We start from the raw sequence: 25564 nt of genomic DNA, 5'->3' as shown, positions 1-25564 counted from the left end.
CATTATAGAGATGTGTGCAGTAGATGTTCCTTCTACGCTGCACAGAAATAGCATAGAAGGAACATCAAAGAGGGAAGACAAAGGCTACTCTTTATAACCTTTTGTTGCTTCCGGCTTTGCACTTGATGCTGCTTTAGGTGACGATACACAAAAGATTACGAGAGATAGGTTGGGTGAAGAGGCACAGAGCGAGATTTGGACAGGGAGGAAGGAAGGGAAGGGGAGGGGAGGGGGATTTAAAGGGCAAGAAACGGAGGGAGATTTAGATAGAGCCTACAGAGGGAGAGCGAGGGAAGAGAGCCAGCACAGAGCAGGAGCAGAGGAGGTGGATGGGAGAAGAGAAGAGGAGAGGCATTGACTGGAAGCGTACACATGGTAGAGGAGAAAATGGCTATTTCATGTGCTCTGCGTGCATGACTGAGGAGTGCGGCAGTCTGTCTGGATTGTTAGTCATCTGCTGCTCCACAGCTAGAGGACAGACGAAGAAACACAGGCAGGCTGGGGAATATTGGGCTGTGTGCAGAGGATGAACGGGCGATGTGGGCTCTCCGACTGTGATCGCTGTCCTTAGACCTTGTAGCCACTTTCACTGGTGCTGTTGCAGGCCGTTAGCCTCGCAGTTAGGCAGCAGCAGTCAGAGTGATTGATACAGAATGAGCTCCAAGCACTCCTCCGACTGGATTCCCTACAGGTACTGTACCACATGCGCGGGAACACAGGAGAAAGGGCACAGTGTTCATCTTTTGAAGCAGTGTGTGCATGTCTGTGTGTCTTAGCTGGTGTTCAGTCATGTGAGTGTCTGACAAGGAGATCAGACTGCTGATAACGGTAACAGTGAATTGATAAAAGCAAACAATTTGGGGTTTTTTGGTAGCATAATATTCTTGTGTTTGCTAATAGGAACAAGTTTAGTGGACAAATGTTGCTTCTTTGTTTTTATATTTTAGAACGAGCCTCTTTAAAAAATAATATATATCTATATATATATATATAAATAGAGCAAAAGTGAATCCCAGAATTTCAGCTGTGTAAACTATCGAGGTCTCAATTTGGTCATGTGTAAAACTGCTTATTTGATTTACATTGAGTGCTGCTTAACTGGGTTCAAAATAAGTAGTTTAATTGGAAGTTTGAATCATAATCACATCATATTTTCACTTGGTTGTCTTTAAAGAAATCAGTGAGGAAGTTCCTGCCTTTGCGTGCGAGTGGTCTGTACTGTATGATGCTGCAAAGTGCTTTTTGTCAAGAACAAAAGAATAAAACCTACATCTGCTTTCATCATTTCAAGTGCAGTACTAACGCTGCTGGTGCTTTCCTCTGATTGAATACCTATTGCCATGGTTTCCCTGCTTACTTTGATGCCATTGGCTCACGGTTGCTATAAGTTACTGTGGCTGGAAAGGAAGCTGGAAAACACTGTAGAGACACTGATACTTAGGTGTCACATTTAATAACAAGGTTAATATAAAGGCATTTTACGAAGTCATTAAACAAACAACAATGAATTATTCATGACTGATGCAGTACTGGGGAAAAACGAACTATTTATTTGATCATTCTACATTTTGACCTTCTCACCCCTTCACTTTTTGTTTAAGAAAAAATCAGCTAAAAGCTGATGTGATTAAAATAATGTAAACAAAACCTAAACCACTCTCAGTGTCCAAAGTTATCTCTCAAAGTGTGCCATTTTAGTGTCAGTGGGGTAGAGAGATTAATGGGTCCTCAATGAGCCGTTTTTTCCTCATCCAGTGAAGCTGCCATGAAAAATGCATGGGCCTCTGCAGAGTTAGAGGAGACAGCTGTACTATGTGGCTCTCTCATATCATTAGAGATATACTGTGCATGCAGGGGAAATAGCTCACAAACACACAGAAACAACACTTGTTCAGTAGCTCTTCTCAGTAGCCAGATTAGCATTTCCGAAGTGCAAAGCTTTAGTTCTTTCTGTTTTTCTCTGACATGGGAACCCAGGGAGGTAAGCAGAAAGTCTCAGCTCGTGACAGCAGAAATTGTGAAATTGGTATATTGTCAAAAAGGCATTTCCAATTATTTCACATTAGTTTTTTCAAAAAATCGTATCTGAGGTCAGTTAATGACATTTACTGCCATGGTCTTTATCAGTTTTCTTATATTGTCATATTGTGTCAACGTTAGCTTTATTATTCACTTTACTTATAAGGTCAGTTCATTACAAGTGCTCATCAGATTAATGTTCTCACAATCAAATTTCAAGCATTGCAACCTGCTAATTCAATTGAAACGTACTTTTGTGTGCATATTGGATTGCCCTCCAGTGTTGCCAGGTGCTGCTGCAGAATCATCACACACCTTGTGATGCATATGAAACTATTTTAAAAGTGTGAAGAGGAGTCTGGGAGGGACTGATGACAGTCAAATCCTTCCCCCTATTATATCGTATTATATTCACTTTTGGCTGGATGAGTTCATTCAAAAGAAACTATTTTTGTGTCCAAATAATTTTTTTTATAATTTATTCTTTTTTCTTTTTTTTAAAATTCATTTTAATAAGTAGAGATCATAATCAGTCTAGAATTTCAAAGCATCACCCTTTGAACAGTGCTGTCTGGAACTTGACGTGTGTGGTACAGTCTATTGCCAACATAGTGCTTCTGTTACAATTAACACATCCTTATACCTTAATGGTAATTACGTTACTTAAGTTAACACATGCTGTAGTCAACGTTAGCTTTTGGGTTAACGTCCTGTGTTTGTCTGACCCATCCATCCAACCCAAGCTCTTTCCTACAAAGTCTTTGCCGCTCTGTATCCTACATCACCTGACTTCCTTCTTTGCGCCCGTCATAATTACTATGGTCACGAGAGGTTGACGCCTAACAATAAACGCAAATATGGGTCGTAATAAGCTGTGTGCACAGACGACCTATACAACTGTTTTTACGGTCTGCTTACAGCCCAACAATAATTTGATTCTAAAATTCTGCTTGGATAATGTTGAAACATTATCCATCATTTGAAAATACATATTATTTTAAATAGTTAAAGTGCTTCAACACATAATTAAAAGTATCGGTTTTAATGGAAAAAGAAGGCTTTGCACACTTAATTTATTATTATTTAATGCTAAATACAAGCTTCCGTTCACGCGCTGTTCCCTTGACCTGCTGACGGTCTAGAAACAAAGCAACATTTTGGCTTCATCAATAATATTGTACCTTCTTAATACTTGATATTATTGACCTTCTTGCACCTTAGAGTTGCTCCTTGAATAGATTATAAAGCTGCCTGTGAAGCTCACTATCGGTGTGTTGCAGTGACCACTTCACAATAACAAGCTGTTTGACCTCCACTGGAACAGCTCTGTGTGGATCATTATCTTTCTGTCTGATGCCTATTCACACACTTGATCACTCTGATTGCAGACATGGAGTGTTTTGTTTGTCTGTACGTCTGACAGAGAGTAGGAGGTAAATACATTCTCATTGCATCTGTGTTGGCCTCTGTCGTAAAACTAGAGTTGGTAGTGCAGGTAGACTGAATATTCATTGACTGATCTCGCATGCTGCAGCTGCAGGACTGACCGGCAACTATCACTGTAATGTTCATGTTTTTAACAGAGGTATGATGAGTATAAAATGCTTATAAATGATGTTGACAAACCACCTGTTAGCTTTATTTATCACGCACCAGTAAGGCTTTATTGGAAATGAAAACAGATTTGGCGAGGGAAAGAATGGAACATATAAACAACACGTTTTCAATCACAGTTAAGAGTGCTGGAAGAACAACATTTTTCTCATCTTACTTCATCTTTCATCCTTTCCTCTTCTGCCGTGTCATTCTCTCCAACTCTTCAGAGAAAACCTCTCATTGCCCTCTAGTTAGGAACCGTTGAGGTTTTTCAGGGGTCTCTGAGATGCCCAACGTCCACACAAGCTCAGTGAAAAGGGAGAACTGGAAACAGAGAGCAAGCAGCCAATCACTTGTGCTGGTTGAATAACCTGTTGTTTTGTTTGTGAGAGTGATTGATGTACTGCAGTTTATGCAGATTATTAAAGAGCAGAGCGAAACAGCAGCACAGTGGTAGCCACAGTAAAACTCTGGTAGGGTTTGACCTGTGAGGTTCACCAACCGCTGATGTTTATATCGGTGAAGTTTGCGAATTGTCAATAATGTATGACGGAGAATATGTAGTAAAAACGCTGTACAATAGCAAAAATACAAGGAATGGTCTAATGTGGAAATGGAGTGCTGCAGTCGGCATGGAGACAACATTTAACAATGTTACAGAGAAAGACTGGCGTCTGTCAAATTCTAACTTTGTTTGTGGGGGACATGTTGTCACAAATACTTTCATATTTGGATTTGATGTCCTTTTGCTTTGCCCGATGTAGTTGTGTGAATTATATGAGTTTCACTTATTCTTGCACGCATTAACAGATGGACGAACAAATCCCCAGTGGGTCATATGTGAGGGTCATTTGGAATTAAAAGCTGTTCAGTCAGAGCACACTGGAAGAGGGAGGTTACAGTTAATAGCTATGTTAATATGCACATGTTATAATCAAATCAACATTGGTATTATTTAATGGCCGACCAAAAATCTGAATCTGCTTTTGATTTTTAAATTAAATTGTGTTTGATAAAAAATAAAACACCTGGTCAATAAAAGTAAGGTAGGAAATAACAATTATTATTCTGTTCTCAGCTCTCTTTTTCCTCTCTCTGGATATCAATGTATATGGATATAATGATGGCAGACATTTCACTTACTCATGAATCAATTGGTCTATTAATCAATGCTGATTCTGATATTTGATTGATCCTTAAATTAATGCATACTTTTAAAATAACAAAAAAAGCATACCTCTGTTTCATTTCAATGTCAATTTGAATTGTATGACTGTTGGTCAGACAAAGCAACGCGCTACTTTGAGCTCTGGTAAATTGTGATGGCCTTGATTGTATCTCTGTGCAGTTGCTGTAGTTCCTTTATGTTAATGTTTGTTTGTTATTAGATTATCATATAAAGAAGGCAGCACTGAAAAAAGGGCACTCATCTCTGTATATATATACTTTAAAAGGGACATATCATGCTCATTTTCAGGTTCACACTTGTAGTTTGGGTTTCTACTAGAACATTTTAACATGCATTAATGTTCGAAAAACACATTATTTTTCTCATACTGTTGAATATACCTGTAATCACCCTCTGTCTGAAACGCTCTGTTTTCACGCATGTCTCTTTAAGCTCACCTTGCGTAAAAGCCCAGTCTGCTCTGATAGTAGTTCTCATGCCGTGGGTGGAGATACTTAGATGGGTGGAGGTATATTCCAATGACCCTGCGTGTCACATAGGAAGGTGAGCCAAATCTGAATGCCTGGTTGAATCACATGTTTTTTTGTCGAGGCTGCCCACAAAACAAATTGCATTCTTCATGATAAGTTTCACAGCCACTTACAGCATTCTGTGGACGGAGAAACAGTCGTCAAATTGCTGAAATCATATAAGAATTTCCTTTACCAGAATTGCTAGTGCTACGCTGACCTTTAGGCATTTGCTTTGGCCAGTGGGATTATACGGTGCACCACCAAATCAAATATTGTCCGAGGTGTTCCTGCAGGGAAAGATTGTACCCAGTTGTTTTAGACCGATCTGCTCAGGGAAGCAGAGAATCATGTTCAGAGGTTGCACAATGTGAAGCACACTCCTGATCTCAGTCTATTACCGGTATGTGTTGTGCTGCTGGGAAGGGATGCTTCTCTTACAATGAATCCTCTGTGACTTCCTTTTGTCCTTGCTTTCTCTTTACAACGCATCAGATATTATATGCGCTGCAGAAGACACAGGAATCCTTTTGAGAGATATAAAAAATGTAAATGAACAGTAGCACCTGTCACATTTATCACATTTCTCTGCAGCACCAACTGGATAACCCACACAGACTGGTAGGACTGAGGGGTTGATTACCAAAGGTAACAATGTCAATTTATCTAGTTTGAGGTGATACGGTTCACACAAGATCTCTTTCATCAATCATCAATCAAATCCTCTCTCTTCAAAGTCAAGTGTGCAATTGAAGGACAGGTGCTGTTTAGTTAGCCCCAAATCTAAATGGGCTTTTGACAATCTGTACAGCATACGACTCCCCATCATTTGACCCCTCCGTCTCTCCCTTTCTTGTGACAGACGCTGCTGTTCACTACAGTTTCTGGAGTGTAAGCCTTGGATTTAAGGAAAAACATTGACAATGTTGTTTGCTGCATTTTGCTCCTCCAGTCACAGTCACTCTGGGCTTTTTTTGCTGCAACACTTGTTAAAGCCGTGCAAGTGCAAATTAACCGACAGAGCATGTAATGTACTATTTAACATTCTATAATCCGTCGGCCACTGTGAGGAAAACCATCTGAAAATGAAATTATGGATTTTCTAGGAAACACCGCAGTGACTCAATTATATGAGGAGTTTGTTTGGTGAAGGGGATAGCTCAGCAAAGGAAACCAAGGATGTCTCACACCGCTCTTCTGCTCTCGCTAATGATCCAGGCCAGCTTCATGTTTTTTTTCTGGACACTGACGTCACTCTAAGCATCATGGTCATGATGCCTCTGATTCTGATGCTGTTGCACTCACCGAGAAGCTTTGCAGGAATCCTCCTGGCTCATATTATTGAGGGGGTGTTTTTAATGGGCTGTATCTATCTCAGCACACATGCTGTCATTAAACTGCTTCAGTGTATTTGATGAGATACAAACTCCGTGATGCTATTACACACTTAGCTCTGCAGCATTGCCCTCTTTTCACTCATTCTGCAACTGGCTGGTACGTTTTTATTGTTGGACTTCATGCAGGCTACTCATCCTCCAATGTGTGTTGTCCATACCATCCTATATATTTAGTCTATCGCGTGTTAGTAAAATTTTTTTTTTTTACTATTTAATACATATTTTGATCAGAATTTGAACATGTGGACATAAAGTAAATTAGGGATATTGAAGGTTCAAGTGTGGCTGGCTATTGTATATTTATTAAGTGCATACAGTGCACAATACGGCTTTCTTGTTACTCACACCAAAATATAAGTATTAAAAAAATGAAATACATTAAAATAAATCAAAAGTATTTTTTCTGTACACTACATTGTTGTAGTAAATTGTATTAAAGATAAGAATGCACAAAAACGATAAATGCACCTTTTGTACAATTAATATGCGCATTTATACTCATTTTGTTTTTCAGGGATTGATGAGCCAATGCATGTTGGGAGTGCAGTAGTAATCACTGCCATGAGGGTAATTTAGGTGTCAATGTGAGAACAAAATGTCTTGCAGCGTAAACAAATGCACTGTTTCCTGAAGTCTACAACAAGCTTCATTACCGTATACAGTATATTAAAGGCAATGCAGCTAATATATAGTCAGATACTGCAAGTGTTCAACCTTTTGCTGCAATTTCAGTTGCAATTGAATTAACTAAAGCCGTTTGGAAAATGTCTTCATTATATTATGAACATAGACAGCTGAGGAGCACTTTTCAGAAATGACCACCACCCTCCCCTCTTTTTTTTTTCTTTTCTTTGCAGCACTTTAGATGATGAGGGCACCAACCTACGACAACAGAAACTGGACAGACAGGTAAGTGTTTGTTGTTGTTCTAATGAGAAAGTGGGTATAAGTCCAGTATTAACCCAACCCCAATCTATTGACCATACACACATATTTATAAACATTTATAAATAAACATGTTTGCGTTACACTAGGTTTTTAATTCTAAAACACACATTTGCAAACACACTGTTACTTACATTAGACTCATCATTCAAAACTAAAAGCCTGAGTGTGTTGTTTGCTAAACATTGCCATTGAAATACTACATATGCAATTATCAAGCACCTGCACCCAGAGTGCACCTGTGAAAACATGTGTCAACAATTAGATCACTTGTGCACAATTCTCTCTCCGATTTTGGAGAGAGAGAGAGTTAGAGGACTGTAATTGCAATATACTGTATTTTGTTTACAGTATGTCTGATACCGTTATGACTGTATGAGAATAAGCACATTTTCTTTGTTTCCCTGTGGTATTTGTGTTCATAGTCTATATTTACAGCATACTACAAATGAAAATGCCCAAAAATATCGCTTTCGAATGAAGTGTTTGCTCTTGCAAGAGATGAAACCTATTTTGTATTTTATGGATACGTTTTTGTTTTTTGTGTGTCGATTTTTAACAAAGAGGGCTCTTATTTCAGAAATTGTGTTTTAGCACTTCCAAAAAATGTTGTTTGTTTGTAATCATGATTTATTGAGGCATGACCTTACTTCTTAGATTTTTCACTCAATGGGTTTCTGTTATTTCTGAAGACTCACGTATGACTTTAAGTGCAGTGTGATGTAAAAGCAAAACATATTTGTCAGTGAGCTCTCAGTCAGAGGGAGAGAGGCTTATGAGTAGCTGTGCATTACAGACATGTGCCTTACCCACACGTCAACGCCTTAACCATCAAATCCATGCGTAAATGTGCCTTTCACTATCTCGAGCTTTACAGGAGATACTGTTGCGCGCTAATGCTCTGCAGCCTGAATTCTCACTAATAGAAACCTTCAATATTTGATGAGCTCTGGCTTGAAGACTTGCATATAGCTGAGAGTTAGTCCAGATGAACGGCTATATCCAGCCGCAGGTCAAAGTGTTTCGGGCAGCTCATCCTGAAACATATTCACATTGTTTTCCTGGCTTAACAGATTTATCTGAGACCGTGTTATTGCGAACGTGCTTTTAAACCCAACACTCTGCCTACAGTATGCAGGCAGCTTACATGAACATCTGTGATGCCTTCTAAGTGATTATCACAAATGAATTGAATTAAAATCCACTATGAAATGGAAAATGATTTTGTATTGTATATTATGTTTGAGGACTTTTGTTTTTCAGAGGGAGGATAGGCTCTTGAAGCTGTTGACATGGTTTACTACTGATTATATGTGAGGCGATCTCAAACAATTAGCAGCTAAATTGTTACATAATCACTCACTGAGGTCAATTTGTTTAGAAATGTATCCTAAGCTGTACTGATGAAGAAAGACTCGTACATATTTCGTGACTGTCAGGTTAAATGGCCAAAATAAATGAGAGGTTGTTCTTTATTGTACTAATTGGTGCTTATTCAGTGACCTCGGTTCCTTTTAATGATGTGTAATAGGGGAGTGTAGCGTCTCTCATTTGATTAAACCGTGCCTTGATCGTTTTCCTTTCTATCTTGACACGTTTGTGCGTGAAACCTTCACAACAGCGAGCGCTCCTTGAACAGAAGCAGAAGAAGAAGAGGCAGGAGCCTCTGATGGTCCAGTCTAATGTAGACGGGAGATCTCGCACCCGTCGGACTAAACAGAGCGAGGAACAGGCTCCACTGGTGGAATCCTTTCTCAGCAGCAACAGCAGCACCATCTACCACGGTGAGCAAAGCCTGGCACTCCTATGGGCCTCTGTTGATGCAGGAAGCTCAACCCGAGGGTTTAAGAAACACTCTGGATTGAGCATGAAGATCTCAGACTGCTTGTTTGATCAATCTGTTTTTATTCACAGGAAATATTTATTCTTAGACTGAAAGAGACTTTCTTCTTATGTGGTTTACGTTTCTTTCCCCAATCAGAACTGTATACTACATGTAGCACAACTCCCAAACATCTAACTATAACAATATTTGAATAACTAAAAAGAACAGTTGCTGATATTATCGTTTAGAATTAGAGGCCATGTTGACCCACTGCACCATACCAATGTACCATCAATTGCAGGCACTCACACTCTGCTGCAAATCTTAGAGCAGAAATGGTGTTAAGACTGTGTTTGATGAGGTCTTCTTATCTACACACAGAGAACAGAGCAGCCAACTAATCCCCAACGCTGAAGACCAATTTCTGGGCTCAAGGCCATGAACTGTCACATTTCCTGCTGAGAGGAGAGACAATGTATTGACAAAATGTTACTCTGCACCATGCTGATATTCGGATGGAAAGAAGGGGAATAAAGCCTCATAATTTCCCCCAAAACAAGGGAAACAAATCTACTTGCTTGCATTCACTGTTTAGCTCTTTAATTCTCTATTCAGCAAGGGGGGGGGGGACGTCTTTCACTTCGAATGAATACTGCATGAATGTTGACATGGCATTGAACAGGAGCCGAATGTTACTCTTATGTGTATTTTAAGCAAAACCTCTTTCTCACTATGAAAAATACATTTTAAAAACTACATCTGTAAATCCATACTGTAAGATTTGGTTCATTTTATAAATAACGATGATTTTATTCAGCAGTTCCCACTTTTTTCCTAGAGTTAAAACTAAAAACCAGTGCAACCATTACCTTTTTTTATTTTTGGCTTTACATTTATGTACTCACATTTTAATATTGTTAATTCATGCTTGAGACTGAATAATTAACACTGATCAGTATTAACTGTTACATATTATAACATTTTTCTATTTATTTTTTGTCAGTGTAACATTTTTTAATTTCTTATGTTTTTCTTCCTCTCTGTCCATCTGCTCTGATAACCTTGCATCTGCTGCTGCTCATCTCCATCCCTGTGTGTAGTGCAAGAAGCTGAACAGGAGGAGGTGAAGGTGATAGCGGACACACAGCCGCCTCGCTCAGCCAAAAAGGGCAAAGCATCGGCCAGCTCCACTCCATGCAGCGACAAGAAGGAGAGGAAGGGGAAGCACAAAGGTCAGCCTACCAGCCTATTAAGGGCGGTCAGCAGTCGAAGTGAAGAATAGATAGAAAAGAGATGGTTGGACATCGAAACTAACCCTGCCAGTGAAGCAGCAACACTGTGGTGCCATGCTTGTCAGAGTTAAACTGTTTGTGATGATGACAGTATGAGTGCTGTCAGCCACAGGAATTAGTCTTCAGTCTTCCAGTTGTGGAAATGGTGTAGTCCAGGGGTGTCCAAACTACGGCCAAGTACGGCCCGCGGTCCATTTTTAATTGGCCCGCAGCAACTTCTAAAAATATAAAGTAATATGGCCCACACCAGGGGCGGACTGGGGGAAAAAAGTGGCCCGGGAGTTTACTGTCAGACCGGCCCACTCAATGCATCGCACGTATCGATGTCAGTGGCCTACTTGGAAAAATACCCATACACTTAACATTATTTTCGATGATTACAAAGAAATTACATCATATATGTTTTTTTTTATAACATTTGGATCCACCAATTTGCCTGGATGGACACATTGAATAAAATAATACTCCAAGGTAGTAGTTTGCTCGATGAATATGCTGAACTTTGGGCTGGTATCAGATGGTTATACGTATAACTACAGAGCCTTAAGGAATGAATGTCAGCAGAGAAAGACCACACAATAAAGAAACTGGAATCAGAGGGTAGAATTAGTTTGAACTATATTGAAATGAACAGAACATACGATGGGGTGTGAACATCAGTGGTATCAGTAGTGTTGCATGCTGGGTGTGTGATTGTGTGTGTGTGTGTGTGTAGGGGTGTTGAAGGTGCATAACAAAACAATAAGTTAAGTAACAGAACCTAAACTAACTCTGCCAGCCCAGGTGCATTATAGTCACATAGTAATAAAAAACAATATCAGTATACTCATGTGTTATTATTACCTCACTACACGAGTAGTTTTTGCAGCAGCTCACTCTTTTCTGCAACACCGTCTATGATTTTCTCACTGTCCAGCATCTGCAAAACATCTGTCTGAGTAGCCATCAACATAAAAGCCTCCAGGTGCTGTTGAGAGCAGGTTAACTTAAACATTATTTGACATAAATTATTAGAAATGATAAGATTGCCCTCTTTACAACTACCACCATGGATAGCTTGCTCATCGATTGTAAGCAAGTAACTACGGCTAACATGTTAAATTAGATAATCTCGATGATGCGAACAGCGCCAGCTTGCTTATTTGACCAGATCATAATGGTCTCAATTTTGGACATTTATCATTTATCTAGCTAACGTTAGCTAGGCTAGCTTGTAGCCGAACACTACCTCATCTGTGAAAAGCAAGCTAACATTGGCCAAGTCAATGCCACAACTTACCATCATAACACTGTCACCAGTCGGTGGTTTCCCAAATAAGTCAGAGATTTTTAAATATTTTGATGCACCTTCCTCCAGATATCTCTTCTTTTTCTCCCTGAGCTTTTCTGCTCCACCTTTAAAGGATTTACGTTTTGGTACCGGTGCCATGCTGCTAGCTCGCACTCAAAACAGCTTGTCTCCGAGCGAGTGACGCAAGCTGCAGATACATGAATCCGTGACGGGACGCTACGTCAATAACTGACAACGCATAGTCAAATCAACGTAATTAACACAAGGACAGCCACAAAGTCATAAGAACCAGTCACATATATTCATATGACAACAAAGCACATCAATCCAGCAGACCTGCAGCGGATCCACGCATTCCAAAACACAAGAGCACGAGCCATCAAATATTATTCATAAAAACGTTACTGCAGATGTAAAAAAACAAACGCAGTTTGTCACTTACCAAATTCTTTGTTGACAAAGAATTGAATCCCAGTACATCGTTTCAGTTCCAGTAAGAAGTCCTTCTCGATTCATGGTCGCCGTGACAGTAAAGCCGCCCCTGTATTTCGCCGGTCTATGGCGGCGATTCGCACCTGCGCCGGCCCCGCCCCGACCGTCGCCCGGCACGAGCGCACGGCGCAGACCGCGGTTATGGAGAAAAGTTTTTAAAAGCACCGTAGTGTCCAGCCGTGCTATGGCGTCTCAGATCGCGAGGAGTAGTATAATGTCAGTCTATACTGTTGATACAGTTTTCACTGATTATTGACTTTCGGTATTAGAGTCAATTGAACGTGTTCTGTGAAGCATATAATATAGTCGGGGCCGGCGATGTCAGAGACCGGCCCAAACCCCGTCGGCCTACCGGGGATTCCCCCGGTATCCCCGATGGCCAGTCCGCCCCTGGCCCACACTTGAAACTTGCGCTTGACTGTATTGTACTTCTTAGTTTCACCACTAGGTGGAGATACTGTGTTGAACAAGGCAGCTTCTCCACAAAATAAGAGCAATCAAAGAAACGTTTAGCCCCGGATGATGACACGTCCTACACTGGTGCCGAGCGAGAACAGAAAGTTAAATGGCAGTTAGCTCAATAAGAGTGTTTTTTTCCGTGGAAACAAAACACAAGAAAAAGTCACAATAGCAGCCACGAGGTAGCTTAACTCATTGCCACGGGAAACCTTTCTCAGATGGTGACTTCATAAAACAGTGCCTCACTAAAGTCGCAAGTGCCCGGAATAAATGCAGGAATTCAACAATGTTAGCGTGTCCAGAAACACAGTTGTGCGACGAATCGAAGACTTGTCAGCTAACCTAAACCATCAAGTGTCAGACAAAGCTCGTGCTTTTGCGTTTTACTCCATTGCATATGATGAGAGCACAGATGCCACAGACACCGCACAGCTGTTCATTTGTTTGACGATCATTTCTGCATTAGGAGCTGCTTGATTTTAGGAGTCTAAAGAGCACAACAACAGGTAAGGACGTGTTTGAAGCTGTGTCAGATGCAATTGACAAGATGGGACAAGCTGTGTGGAGTTATAACAGATAGGGCTCCAGCTATGAAAGGCGAGCGCAAGAGAGCGGAGGTGAGGCCGTTAAAATGCAGCGTATCACCCACCAAGAAGCCCTCTGTGCTAAGACAGTCCAGCTTGGCGATGTGATGAACACGGTTGTGAAAACTGTCAACATAATTCGAGCACGAGGGCACTCTACGCAACTTCAATGTTGCGCACTTCCCCACGCAGTCCGAAGTCAAATGTGCTTTTCCAAAGGCCAACCTTTCTGCTGAAAGGGGGAAATACGTGTCCGTGATAACGTCTCTCGTGACAGAACTCAGTCAGTGCTTAGTGGCGGCTGGTCAATAGAGGGCGATAGGGCGCCGCCCCACCTTGAGCCACAACAAATATAATAAAATGAATAATAATCATAATAAACTATACAAATTGTCAATATTCGTGTTTTTGAAATATGGAATCACCCAGTAATATGTGTAAAATATGATATCTGCGGTAAATATATGCTTTTCCTGCATGTCCTCTCTGCGTGTGCACGTCTCAGCAGCTCTGTGGCGCTGGAGAAACTGTCCAAAAGAGCAGTGAAGCAGTTTAGCCAATTGCTGATTAAAGATATAAATGTGTGACATACAATTTAGCCAATCAGCGCCCTCAAATAGATTCAGCTTGGAGCAGAATCGATTCTGCCCCAAGCTGTGCGTTCCCGTCCGGACGAGTCTCTACAGGCGGGCGCGAGCTCCAGCGCGAGCACTACTCCTCCAAGACCCGTTTGAGAGGAGAACTTTGAGGAGAAACTGCAGAGCTGATATCAGATCAGCCTGACCTCACAATCAGACAGCAGACTAGCAGGAAAGGGAAGCAGCACATGCGAAGCTACCAGCTGTAAATAAGATGTCCTGACGTGTTTGTCAAAGTGTTATTTTCTGCTTTTTTTCATGTTGGAATAAATGTTAAATATTTAACTGCAAAGTAGCAATACGTGTTTGATACCTTAATTTATTTAGCATTAAATCATACTGGGATGTTTGCTGAAATTGATTGGATGTGGCACAGCCCTACCTAGAACATGTTCCACCAGCTGCCATGGCTTTCAATATTTTTCTTTCATTGAGAGAGACATCGAGCTGTTCTCAACTCCCTTCTATTTGAATAATGAGTCTGTTCGGCTCAACATACGTGAGCAAACATCTCTGTTAAATCTGAACAAAAGCACATTGAGAACCAAATTTGATTGATTTTGCTCACTTTAACACACTAGGGGTGAGGCGATCGGACCTGAGTGGCCCAGCCCTTGGTATATTTTTCTGTATGTGGCCCTCAGTGAAAAAAGTTTGGACACCCCTGGTGTAGTCTAACTATGTCTACAGTGCATTGTTTCCCTTAGCTTCTATGTTTTTCATCATTCACGCTGACACTATAGTATAGAGTGTAATAGGTCATCAAATTTAAAGAATCACTCCAGAAAAATAAGGAACTGACACACAAAGCAATCCGTCATACTATAACAACCCATGGTTTATAACAGCATCATAACTAATCTTTCAACACATATTTAGCTCACGCATTGCTGACATTAAATGTGCTTGTCATATGATCTAGCACAGTACTATAGATGCTCATCTTTGGAATAAATGTGTCCCAGAAAAAAACTGAAAAAGTGAATGAGATTCCACAGGGGTAAAATTAATTAATCAGGCTAGTTGCGCCAAATTCACCACTGATGGACCCGTCTCATTCACTCTACGTCTCACTCTCTGACTCACTCTCGGATTTTCTCGAGCACGAGAACTCAGTTACAAGAGAGCTCCCGAGCTACTGTGCAATCAGCTGCATCAAGCCTACAGAATAGACGAGTACAGGTTGATGAATTCACTCAGATGGAGCAAGTCAAGCTGCTACATAAATAAATCTACATCTGATATCCACTAAACAAAACCATGTTAAATGCACACTGGCCTCCTACATGCAGACCTCTTCTTAACCAGGCTTCCATCATAACAGAACATGTTTTTTTACACTTCTATTTATAGTGACTAATCTGACAGAAATATGTCAAAAAGCACTCTCCATGCAGAATTTCCAGAATGAATAGTGCAACATGCTGTCTCATGACTCATGAGGCACTGGATTTCTACATGCACACCTTTGAGGGAAAGGAAATAAAGGACACGAGAAACCAATTGATTTGACTAGCTAACAATTGTTACACGTAACAAAACCATTTTTCAAGATACACAACAACAACATAAACAACCCCAAAAACATAACTGTGCTTCATTCTTCCCATCATCTTCATTGTTCTTTTGCACTTCTACTGTATAAAAAAAGGGCAAGTAGAGAAGTCGTTTGTTTTAAATGCCTGGAGCAGCACGGACATAATGTTCTTGCCTCTTAAACATTAGAAGCTAATTTAATAGTGACGGGTGAAACAATTACATAAAACATTTCACAGAGCACAGAACACCCACACATTCAGTTATCAAGGCAGAGATGTGGAAATGTTGCTTATGCAAGTGTTAACTGCACGATGGTTACAACTGCCTGTGTTTTACTTTGCTAGGATTCATTTGGTCGTTTACTGTATGTTAACATGAGACAATGATTGTGGAACAGTAGCGCAGTTGTGTTCTGATGCAGTTTGCTCTTGTGGGATTGTGGTTCAGCAGCGACGGATGGTTCGGCCTCCCAGCTAGATGATGGTCAGATCCAGATCCTGACGGTGGGCCACGCCAGCACAGAGGAGGGGGGCGAGGCAGAGCCTGTCATGAGCTGCACTCAGTCGCAGAGCAAACAGGATCTGCGCGTGACCATGCTCAAGAAAGGTACTGCCGGTGTTCAGAGAACGGTTCTGTCGCTGCATCTGTAATAGCCCGTTTTACACCCACGGCATTCTGGTCCACTGCTGCGGTGTGCTGGTAGGCAGGTGAAACACACTGAATCTGTTAGAACAAATCTTACGACAAATGCACTCAGATATTATTCCTTACATGATAGACAATCAATAGTTTCACTAGTGAACTGTGAATTTAGATTTTGGACACACAAATCATACGTTTTTGTGCCTTCACTGATTGGTACAGTGTTGTGTAACTGCGATTGATATTTCTACCACACGCAGAGGATTGCATTGTGAGATGTTTAGCAAAACGTAGTGCCCATGCTATGGACTCTGCGGTGTTCTTCTTACTATATTAGAGGATTTTTTGAGGACACTATACAGAGCATATAACGGACTTTACTCTTATAATATTTTAGACAGTTGAAGTTTGTTTTGTTTTTTAGGTTTCAAGCGGAAGAATGATAGTGACATTTTGGCCATGTTAAAAGTGTTGTTGTTATCTTATCATGGTGATGTTTACTCTTTCAAGTGATTCTTATTCCATTCTTTCATGAAGATTTGTTTTCTGGTAATTTATTGGCACAAAACATATTATTATGCAGAGTTGCAATATGAAACTATATACCAGATAAGCAGAGTTTATTCCTTCCCTTGTTTTCAAAGAGGTTCAAATACAGCCTCAAGTGGACCAGCTTGTAAAACATAAATAACATCATATCTCTTGAACATGGATAACTCACAGACCTCTGGGAAATGGTCACGAATAAGTGTTTGTTTTATTTATGTGTTTGTATGCCTTCCACCTTTAGTATTTCACCAAACTACGAGCATATATTTATCTCACATACTTCTACCATGATACACTATGTATGAAAAATACACTGAATGCTAATACACTAAATGCAATGCAATGCTGCAAGTACTTGCCATACTGTAGATGACAACAATACAACAGTGACTATAAACTCAAATGTACAAACACGCAGTGGGTTTTGACACCTGGTTTAACCATTCAATGGAAACTTGTGACCTTGTTGCATTCACAAACATGGAGCACAAGCTATTCTATTAAAACCTCAAACTGTCTTGTTTCATTACTCAGGTTATACTGGATGAAGTGGGAATGTGTTTCTCTTGAAGGCAACAGTTATTGCAGCATTTCATGTTTCCAATTAACTCTAGCGGGACAAAATCAGCAACACCGCTTTCTTTCTTTCTTTCTTTTTGTATTTTCTTTTTCTGTGAAGGTATATCCAGCAGTATGAATTTTGACGAAGAAGAGGATGATGAAGATGAAATTAGCTCCAGTTCCTCACAGCTCAACAGCAACACGAGACCAGGCTCTGCCACTAGCAAGAAGTCATGCAAGGTAAAGTAGATTTCACAGCACACACTTCCCTCTGCATGTGAGATGTGTCTTTCTTCTGCCTATGGAACCGGTGCCTGAATGACATGCAGGGAAAAAAAGATTACATGTTGGTGCTGGGCTGGACTCTGTTTAACACTCTTTCATTTTTTAAATATCTCAGGGCTTTTGCTATTTCTGGCCTGCTATTATTTACTGACCACAGAGTCATTTAGCTGTGTATGTTACAGTGCAGATAAAACGGTGGAACGATATTCTCATACAGGCACCTTACTGTATGTGTCTCTAGCAGTTTGAAAGGGAAAAACAGTTTTTTGGCTGGAGGCGGTGAGCCTTGCATGAAGGCCGAGGTGGGCCATTGTAAGCAGTAATGTGCAATTTATGTCATACTATTAAGTATTTTGAAAATATGTGCTGTTAGCTGTTATTTTACATACTTCTGGTCACTTGAAGTCAGACAGCTCTGGATCTGCTTGAGGTTACTCACAGGAAATGTTGGTTTTGTTTTTCTCCACTTCAGGTGTGATAATGGATGACTGAGGTCAGATTACAATGTAACCCTCTTTAAAATGATAGTTTTGGCCTTTTGAAGTTGGGATGTTTGAGGTACTTATGCATAGTCAGTGTTTTTCCTACATGGACAGTGGTCAGCAGGCCCCCAGATTGGAGAAGCAGACAGGAGTACCAGCACAGCATCAAAGCTATACTGCTGTGGACAGGGACATCAGCTAAACGTACTTTAGCCACCTAAAAGAAAGAACTACCAGTTTAAGTGTATGCTATATTTGGAATATTTCCGCCGGTTCACCTTGCCATGAACGGCCTATGTTTCCGATGGGGAACTGAAGCCGGTACCTATGCTATTGCCAGAGCTCCCAGACTCCACTGAAAAAACCCTGACATTTTTACACCGACCACCGTCCACTGTAAGTAATACACTGACTATGGAAAATAACCTCATACAACCCCAATTCAAAAGACCCCAACTATCCCTTCAAAACACATCCTCTTTGCAGCCTCTCCGCTTTGTTCAGAGTGACACCCCAGCTGGAATTACTCACGATAACCATCCTTTTCTCTTTGCTCCTCATTCCACTCCAATCTCTCCCTTCAGTCAACTTCTGTCTGCACCAGGTCCTTATTTTAGACACAGTGTGCTCATTCTCAGTCCCAGTGGACGATTTGATCTTCAGACTCATTACTCTGTTCTAATGAAAGTCAACTCACATCTCACCATCTCACAAGGGGATTGCCCTGTGTGGGCTGTTTTCGCCTACAGGAGGTGGCCTCAGCACCCACTCCACCAGTCAACGAACCTGCCATCGACGTAGATGACCTGGAAGAGTTTTCTCTGCGTCCTGCCCCTCAGGGGGTCAGAGTAAAATGCAGAATCACCAGAGACAAGAAGGGCATGGACAGAGGCATGTATCCCACCTACTACCTTCACCTGGAGAGAGAGGACGGCAAGAAGGTGAGAAGGGTCAGCCAGCAGAAGCTGTAAACAGCAACAGAATTGACGTATTTATGAAACATTATGAAAACATTTGGAATAATCTGATTTATAATGCATTGTAAAATAATTATAATGTATTACAACTATGGAAATTATAACGCTCTGTGATCCTTGCAAAACAAATGTCAGTGAGTGACCAGCAATTATTAATTATTATGATTATAAGCCGATATAAAATGCTTTATAATGTATCATGTTGTTATAAAGCATTTATGAACATTTATGAGTTCCACAGTGCTATAAGCAGATTATAATGCCTTATAAGTATATTTACAAGGCATTATAGACATGGGTGTCATAGAAAGCGCTAATGAGATTGTCTTGTAGTTTCAAGCTGTGTGCACCAAATAATAATCTATTTTAATTCATTCATTTAAGATTTACTCATTTGGTTTCCTGCCTGGCTTGTCACAGGTGTTCCTGTTAGCTGGCAGGAAAAGGAAAAAGAGTAAAACATCAAATTATCTCATCTCCATCGATCCCACTGATCTGTCTCGAGGCGGAGAGAGCTTCATCGGTAAACTGAGGTAAGTCCTCAGTGGCTTTGCTCCATGAAACGTGTTGGCAGCAGACACCAGGAATTATACACACATAGAAAGTGTTGTGTATGATTCCTTAATTAGCTTTTTCTTTTACTGTCACTACTTTTTTGAGTTTTCTTTATAAATGTCTAATTCCAAAGCATCAACATATTGAATCTAACTCGAAACATTTCCACACGTGAATTATTGAAAAACACTTAGGGTCTATACCCATTCCTCCATTCATAAATTATTATTTAGACCTGTGACAAAAGGAAGCTGCATGGGTAACATATAAAGGTAATGTTCACAAAACTCATACTGTCCCTACTAAGGCAAGGCAAGGCAAGGCAAGTTTATTTGTATAGCACATTTCAACAACAAGGTAATTCAAAGTGCTTCACATAAAACCATTAAAAGCATCAAAACACAAGGCAAAAGAAAAGGAGATTTAAAAACAATTAAGAACATTAAGAACATAAAAAACAGTGTAAGAAATAAAATGCAGTAGTAAAATGCAGAAATGCAGGAAATTTATTAATATATTAATTGAATGTGGTTCAATTAAAGGCAGCAGCAAACAACAAGGGATGAATGATGAACACATCATCTGCTAATTTATGAATACTTAAAAGTAGTTCTTGAACAGCATCTTTGTATTCATTTTTATCATAAGAAATGAATGTTCTGTACTGTTTTAGCCTCATTGATGAAAATGTATAATTTAGAAAAACACATTTGTTATATTGTTGTATGATGTGATTCACCGCTCATTAAAAATAACTTGTTATTTCATGCCTTCCTCCTAAACATTAGCTGTAAGTTATTTTAATGTTTATGGCCACATTAAGAGGTATGAAGTGAGTAGAGACATAATCTTTAGAGGCAGCTCCAAGGCTCCTTTAGTGGCTCCATGGAAACTCCTGAGGGTTTAATCAAACAGGGCTCTGTGCAGCCTTTAATCTTTAGAGCAGGCCTGACCATCGGTCGATGCTCTGTTCAAACCCAATCACATTCCTGCTTGAATGATGCCGATCTAAATTAAAATAAATGGTGACCTTTCATCTAATGGTCCTCAAGAGTCCTCGAGGGGGCTGGCCTAAATGAGGAATGGACCGTAGTCAGCTGTTTGATGCTGAGGCTAACCCACCCTACGATGGACACATCTAACACTACAGCCAACTTCTGGGCTGTGTTGTGTGTTTGTAAGACTGTGTATTTGAATGCCAGAGGATGAAAGCTACAGTGGCGGATTCCGCATAGTCACTGCCTTAATATGACTATAACTGAGAAACACATGTCGAGCAAAATAAGATGAAGAATTATTTCATATTGGACAAAAATACTCAATATCCCATTGCGTTGATATTTGATTTGCCCAGCGGATCACATATCAGTGGTCATTCTGGTTTTGAGAGCATTGATAATTATTATTAATTAATATCTCCAGTATTAGTCTGATAACATATGAACGAGTTGGGAAATGATGTGTTCAGAAGGTCATGATGTGAGAATATGTTGTAGGAAGATTGCTTACTGTGCAGTATAGAACATGACCAGTAAATATTGTTACACTGTGGGAAATCATCAAGTGTAAAGTCAGAAATGATTTACAGTGGTTCAAAACATAAATGACAGCGTCTGTGCATAAAGCATCTGGATGCTATCATATGTCATAGAATTAGGAAGCACTATTTCATATAGATGCTATTAATGCAACATTTATGGTACATAACGTAGCAGAGCTATCTGCAGTGTTTTCCCACTAGAGGCAGTTAGTAATCTTAAATTAGGGAAATAAGGTAACAGGATTAGAAAAACAGTTAGACACACAAATGTAATCTCACAACACGGGTATGCTTTCCTTTGTAAATGAATCATGAATGATCTGTTTTTAGCTTCATCTAGCGTAGGGAGTCATGTCGTGGAGAAACTCGGAGTGAACAGACTGAGATCGAGGCGTTTGGCTCAATTCAAGTTATAACATTTATTTGTAACAGAAGTATTATGCCCAGCAGTCAAACGTGCACGTGGCCTTATCTCTACTCTGTAGGAGTAGGAAAAAAGGAAAAAGGCGATTAGACAAAGTGCGCATCATAGGTTATAGGTTCTCCTTATGGAAGCCTATTGGTCTAATACAAAGTAGGAGGCGGCTCTGTTTCAGAGAGCCTCGTTGGAGCACTGGGCATCTTCACCCACACTGGCTCACGATGGATCCTCCTTCGCTGCGTCATCAGTGTGAATGCATGTTAACACCCGAGGTGCCGAAAGGGTGCAATTCTAAGATATTTCAGAAGTCTCTGTGTGAATAGATAAGAGAGCTCTTCTCCTACTCTAAGATGGTGGTTTCCGCCCTAATCTGGTGGTTTAAGCAGGTGTGTCCTTCCAGAGTCACATTATCTGTTTCTATCGTGCGAGCAGGCGCCGGAATGCCCTGCTCGGAGTATTTGACCTACTTACATGTGACCTCACAACTCCGCAATGTAAGCATACAAGTATAGCGCATATTATTTACATCATTTATTATTACAGTCACTTAAAGGCAAAGCACTGGCCACTGGCCACTAGCCTCCCTCTGTGGTTAGGTGACCCACTGCCAGGATCTGGATCTGACTCCTCCTCTCCTGCTGGGAAGCCAGGCCATCGATCCCTGCTGAGCCCCAATCCCTCAAGAACAATTTACATGAGAGCACAACAACTCTATTCCTGTTCCACAATCAGGGTGACTTGAGGCGGGGTATTTAGGCGGGCTGTTGTTATTATATTATATTATATTAAATTGTCACTCAAAGGAAAAGTTTGGTAGTTGTTGCTGTCGAGATGTGCAGCTACTTCTCCAGACCCCCTCAGTCTGTTGTGTTTTCTTTGCAGGTCTAACCTAATGGGAACTAAGTTCACTGTATACGATAGCGGCCTGAACCCCATGAAGAGCACAGCCAGCCTTGAAGCTAGCAACCTGCGTCAAGAGCTAGCAGCCATTTGCTATGTGAGTTGGTCAAAATGCTCCTTAACACACAAGCTGTTTGCACAGTTAGCTCTGTTCGCACCATTAGAGATGTTTTTTATTTCTGTATTTTGCACTTTTAATATCAGACATCTAAAGGAACCAACAGAGGGCCTACTGTTTGTGTAACTTCATCTGCTTTAAAAATTATAAAAAGGTTAATATGTCTGGTGGCCTTTGAATTGCACAGCAGCATTTAGAGTCTAACGCAGGTAATACGATTAAAGCATTCATAGAACAAGCTGAGGAGTCAGGGCATTGCCATAATCAGGTTGAAATCAAGTTATCATCTACGCATGTATAAATGGCCTTAACCTTCATTGCAGACAGAGATAACATACAGTCCATAATAACATAACATTTGCTTAATAATGATGGAGCTAAATTATGTAGTTTATCATCTTTTCAATCTAGGAAACCAATGTTTTAGGATTCAAAGGGCCGCGCAAAATGAGTGTCATCATTCCTGGAATGAACATGGACCACGAGAGAGTGTCTATTCGCCCACGAAATGTATGTTTCACCCCTAATTTCTTAATAGCTTTATCTGTGCAGACCAATTCAACCTCATCTAATATAATTGATCTGGGCTTCATGTCAGGAACGATACTATTCTGTCCTTCACTACAGGACCATGAGTCACTACTGGCCAGGTGGCAGAACAAGAACACAGAGAGTGTGATTGAACTTCACAACAAGACGCCTGTGTGGAACGATGACACACAATCCTATGTGCTCAACTTCCACGGCAGAGTCACTCAGGCCTCCGTCAAGAATTTCCAAATCATTCACGACAACGACCGTGAGTTCTATTCCTCTAAACTGTTAGAGGTTTAACATTAACTACAGTTACCAGAGTACATTTGACATGTTATCGTCATGTCATGATTTAGAACAGCACTCCCTCTGTAAAATGTCCTTTTTGTTTTTTTCCCTTTCCTTGTCAAAGGGTGGAACAATAACAAAAAGTGTAGCGAGTGAGAGAAAGTAATGGAGAAATAAAGGTGTTTTCCTGGTTCTTCTCCTCTGCAGCTGACTACATTGTGATGCAGTTTGGCCGTGTGGCAGAGGATGTCTTCACCATGGACTATAACTACCCAATGTGTGCCCTGCAAGCCTTTTCCATTGCACTCTCCAGCTTTGACAGCAAGTTGGCCTGTGAATAGATCCCAGCCTGATGTTCAGTGGAGAACTGGTCCATCTGTCCTCTCAACAAGGGCTGTTAATGTATCCTTCGGGCTGGTTTGACTTCTCCAAATCACGCGGGACCTTGGAAGTCCTGCATATCCCAAAATGCTTCATGGGACTCAAGTTTTGTGTGTACGTGTGTGTGTGGGGGGTGGGGGGTTGTCATGTGGGGTAGGACCTCGGGATGGTCTTGGTCAGTGGAGGAAAACAAGCACAAAGAGAAATCCACTTTCAAAATTTAATTAATTTGTTTTGATAACTATAGTAATTTTGTACTGTAATGGCATAATTAAAACAAACACTGTTCCTTCATGTAGTAGTTAGAGAAATTTAACATTTCTTTATCTGTAAATTATAACTAACAATTACACATCTGTATGTTTTAAAAGTTGACTGGATTTTATGTAATCTGTTATACAAAAATGTCCCAATCTATCTCAAGCATGAATACTGCTTATATAGTCACTGAATTTAAAATAACATGCATGTCACCATATATTTATTTTGTTATTTATGTATTTATTATTATTTTTTCTTCTGTTATCATTCGCAACAAATTCAGCAGTATTGGCTCGATAGAGCCGCAAGCACATAAGTTAGCGTCACAAGAAGGAATATCTCGTTTCCACACAAGAATGATTGGACGTGAACAGGGCAAAGATATGTAACAGTGTGCCGTGTACCATATCAAATATTGTGTCACAGTGTCATTTATGTGAATGTATAGGACGATGGTGCACTTTACGTTGAAGTCTTTAGTGGATGAGATAGAGCTGTACATACTTTATTGTGCCTTTGAAGAGTAATTCCAGTGTCAGGCTTCGGCCACACAATGAGCTGAGCTTGAATTGGTCTTTGCTTTTCTTGCTGCCTCACATGCATTCGAGGTAATTCTCTGTAGCTATATTGAATTCAGTTGTCTAATGCAGAGTTCATTTAGACTGATTAGATAGCCGGAGATGCAAAACCTCTATAAAATAAAAACCCAAAGTGCACATCATTGGATAACATTTTAGTGATGTCCAGGTATATCTAAATTACATTTAGGGCTTAGAACACATTGCACTAAAGAGGCAAATCATTATTTACATTGTACTGTAAATCCGGCAACAGATATAATATCCAAGGCACTCAGGCTTAAGGTTGTGCTCATATCTTCTGATGTCTCCTACCTGAAAAAAAGGAAACCGAACATAGATTGACTTGCTGCAATCAAACACGCAGTAACATTGTAAATCGGTCACAGCTTCAACAATTGCATATTTCATCGTTTGCTCTTTACATCTTTGATTCATTTTATGCTCCACTGAGCTGGAGTTTGGTACATTCCTCATCCGACTGGCAGTCAATTTCTGTATCACATGGTTTATTGCTGTTCACATTTTTACTCAAAATATTCTTCTTCTGGCTCCTTATGCGACACTATTCTTTCTCAAATATATGATAGTATTTTGTATTTTATGGCCATTAAAAAAATGCTAAATGAAGGCAAAGAACAATCTCTGATACCGCTATCGTTACTGTGGTTTATGAGGAAATCGTGATCAAATGTGCTATTCTTGTACTCAACTGTG

The 25564-nt window shown here is 40.3% G+C and overlaps 1 protein-coding gene across 1 annotated transcript; it reads left to right on the top strand.

Moving 5' to 3' along the window:
- The first annotated feature begins 530 nt into the window (after positions 1-530).
- Positions 531-24013, top strand: tub (TUB bipartite transcription factor). Its single transcript, XM_079295210.1, has 12 exons — positions 531-691; positions 7568-7619; positions 9277-9439; positions 10581-10712; positions 16223-16381; positions 17646-17767; positions 19044-19235; positions 19692-19804; positions 22670-22784; positions 23217-23315; positions 23433-23604; positions 23835-24013. Exons 1-12 carry the CDS (start codon positions 654-656, stop codon positions 23966-23968), a joined length of 1491 nt encoding a protein of 496 aa, XP_079151336.1. The 5' UTR covers positions 531-653; the 3' UTR covers positions 23969-24013.
- The last annotated feature ends 1551 nt before the right edge of the window (positions 24014-25564 follow it).

The sequence above is a fragment of the Melanostigma gelatinosum genome (assembly GCF_949748355.1).
Source record: "Melanostigma gelatinosum genome assembly, chromosome: 2".
Lineage (NCBI taxonomy): Eukaryota > Metazoa > Chordata > Actinopteri > Perciformes > Zoarcidae > Melanostigma > Melanostigma gelatinosum.
Note: the sequence above shows the minus strand (reverse complement) of the source record. Positions and strands in the feature narration are given on the sequence as shown.

Bases quoted from the DNA above. Each gene is read 5' to 3' on its own strand.
- tub (XM_079295210.1), top strand. From the start codon at position 654: ATGAGCTCCAAGCACTCCTCCGACTGGATTCCCTACAG. The intron at 7,620-9,276 runs GTAAGTGTTTGT...CCTTCACAACAG, and splicing joins AACAGAAACTGGACAGACAG to CGAGCGCTCCTTGAACAGAA. The intron at 17,768-19,043 runs GTAAAGTAGATT...TTTCGCCTACAG, and splicing joins CTAGCAAGAAGTCATGCAAG to GAGGTGGCCTCAGCACCCAC.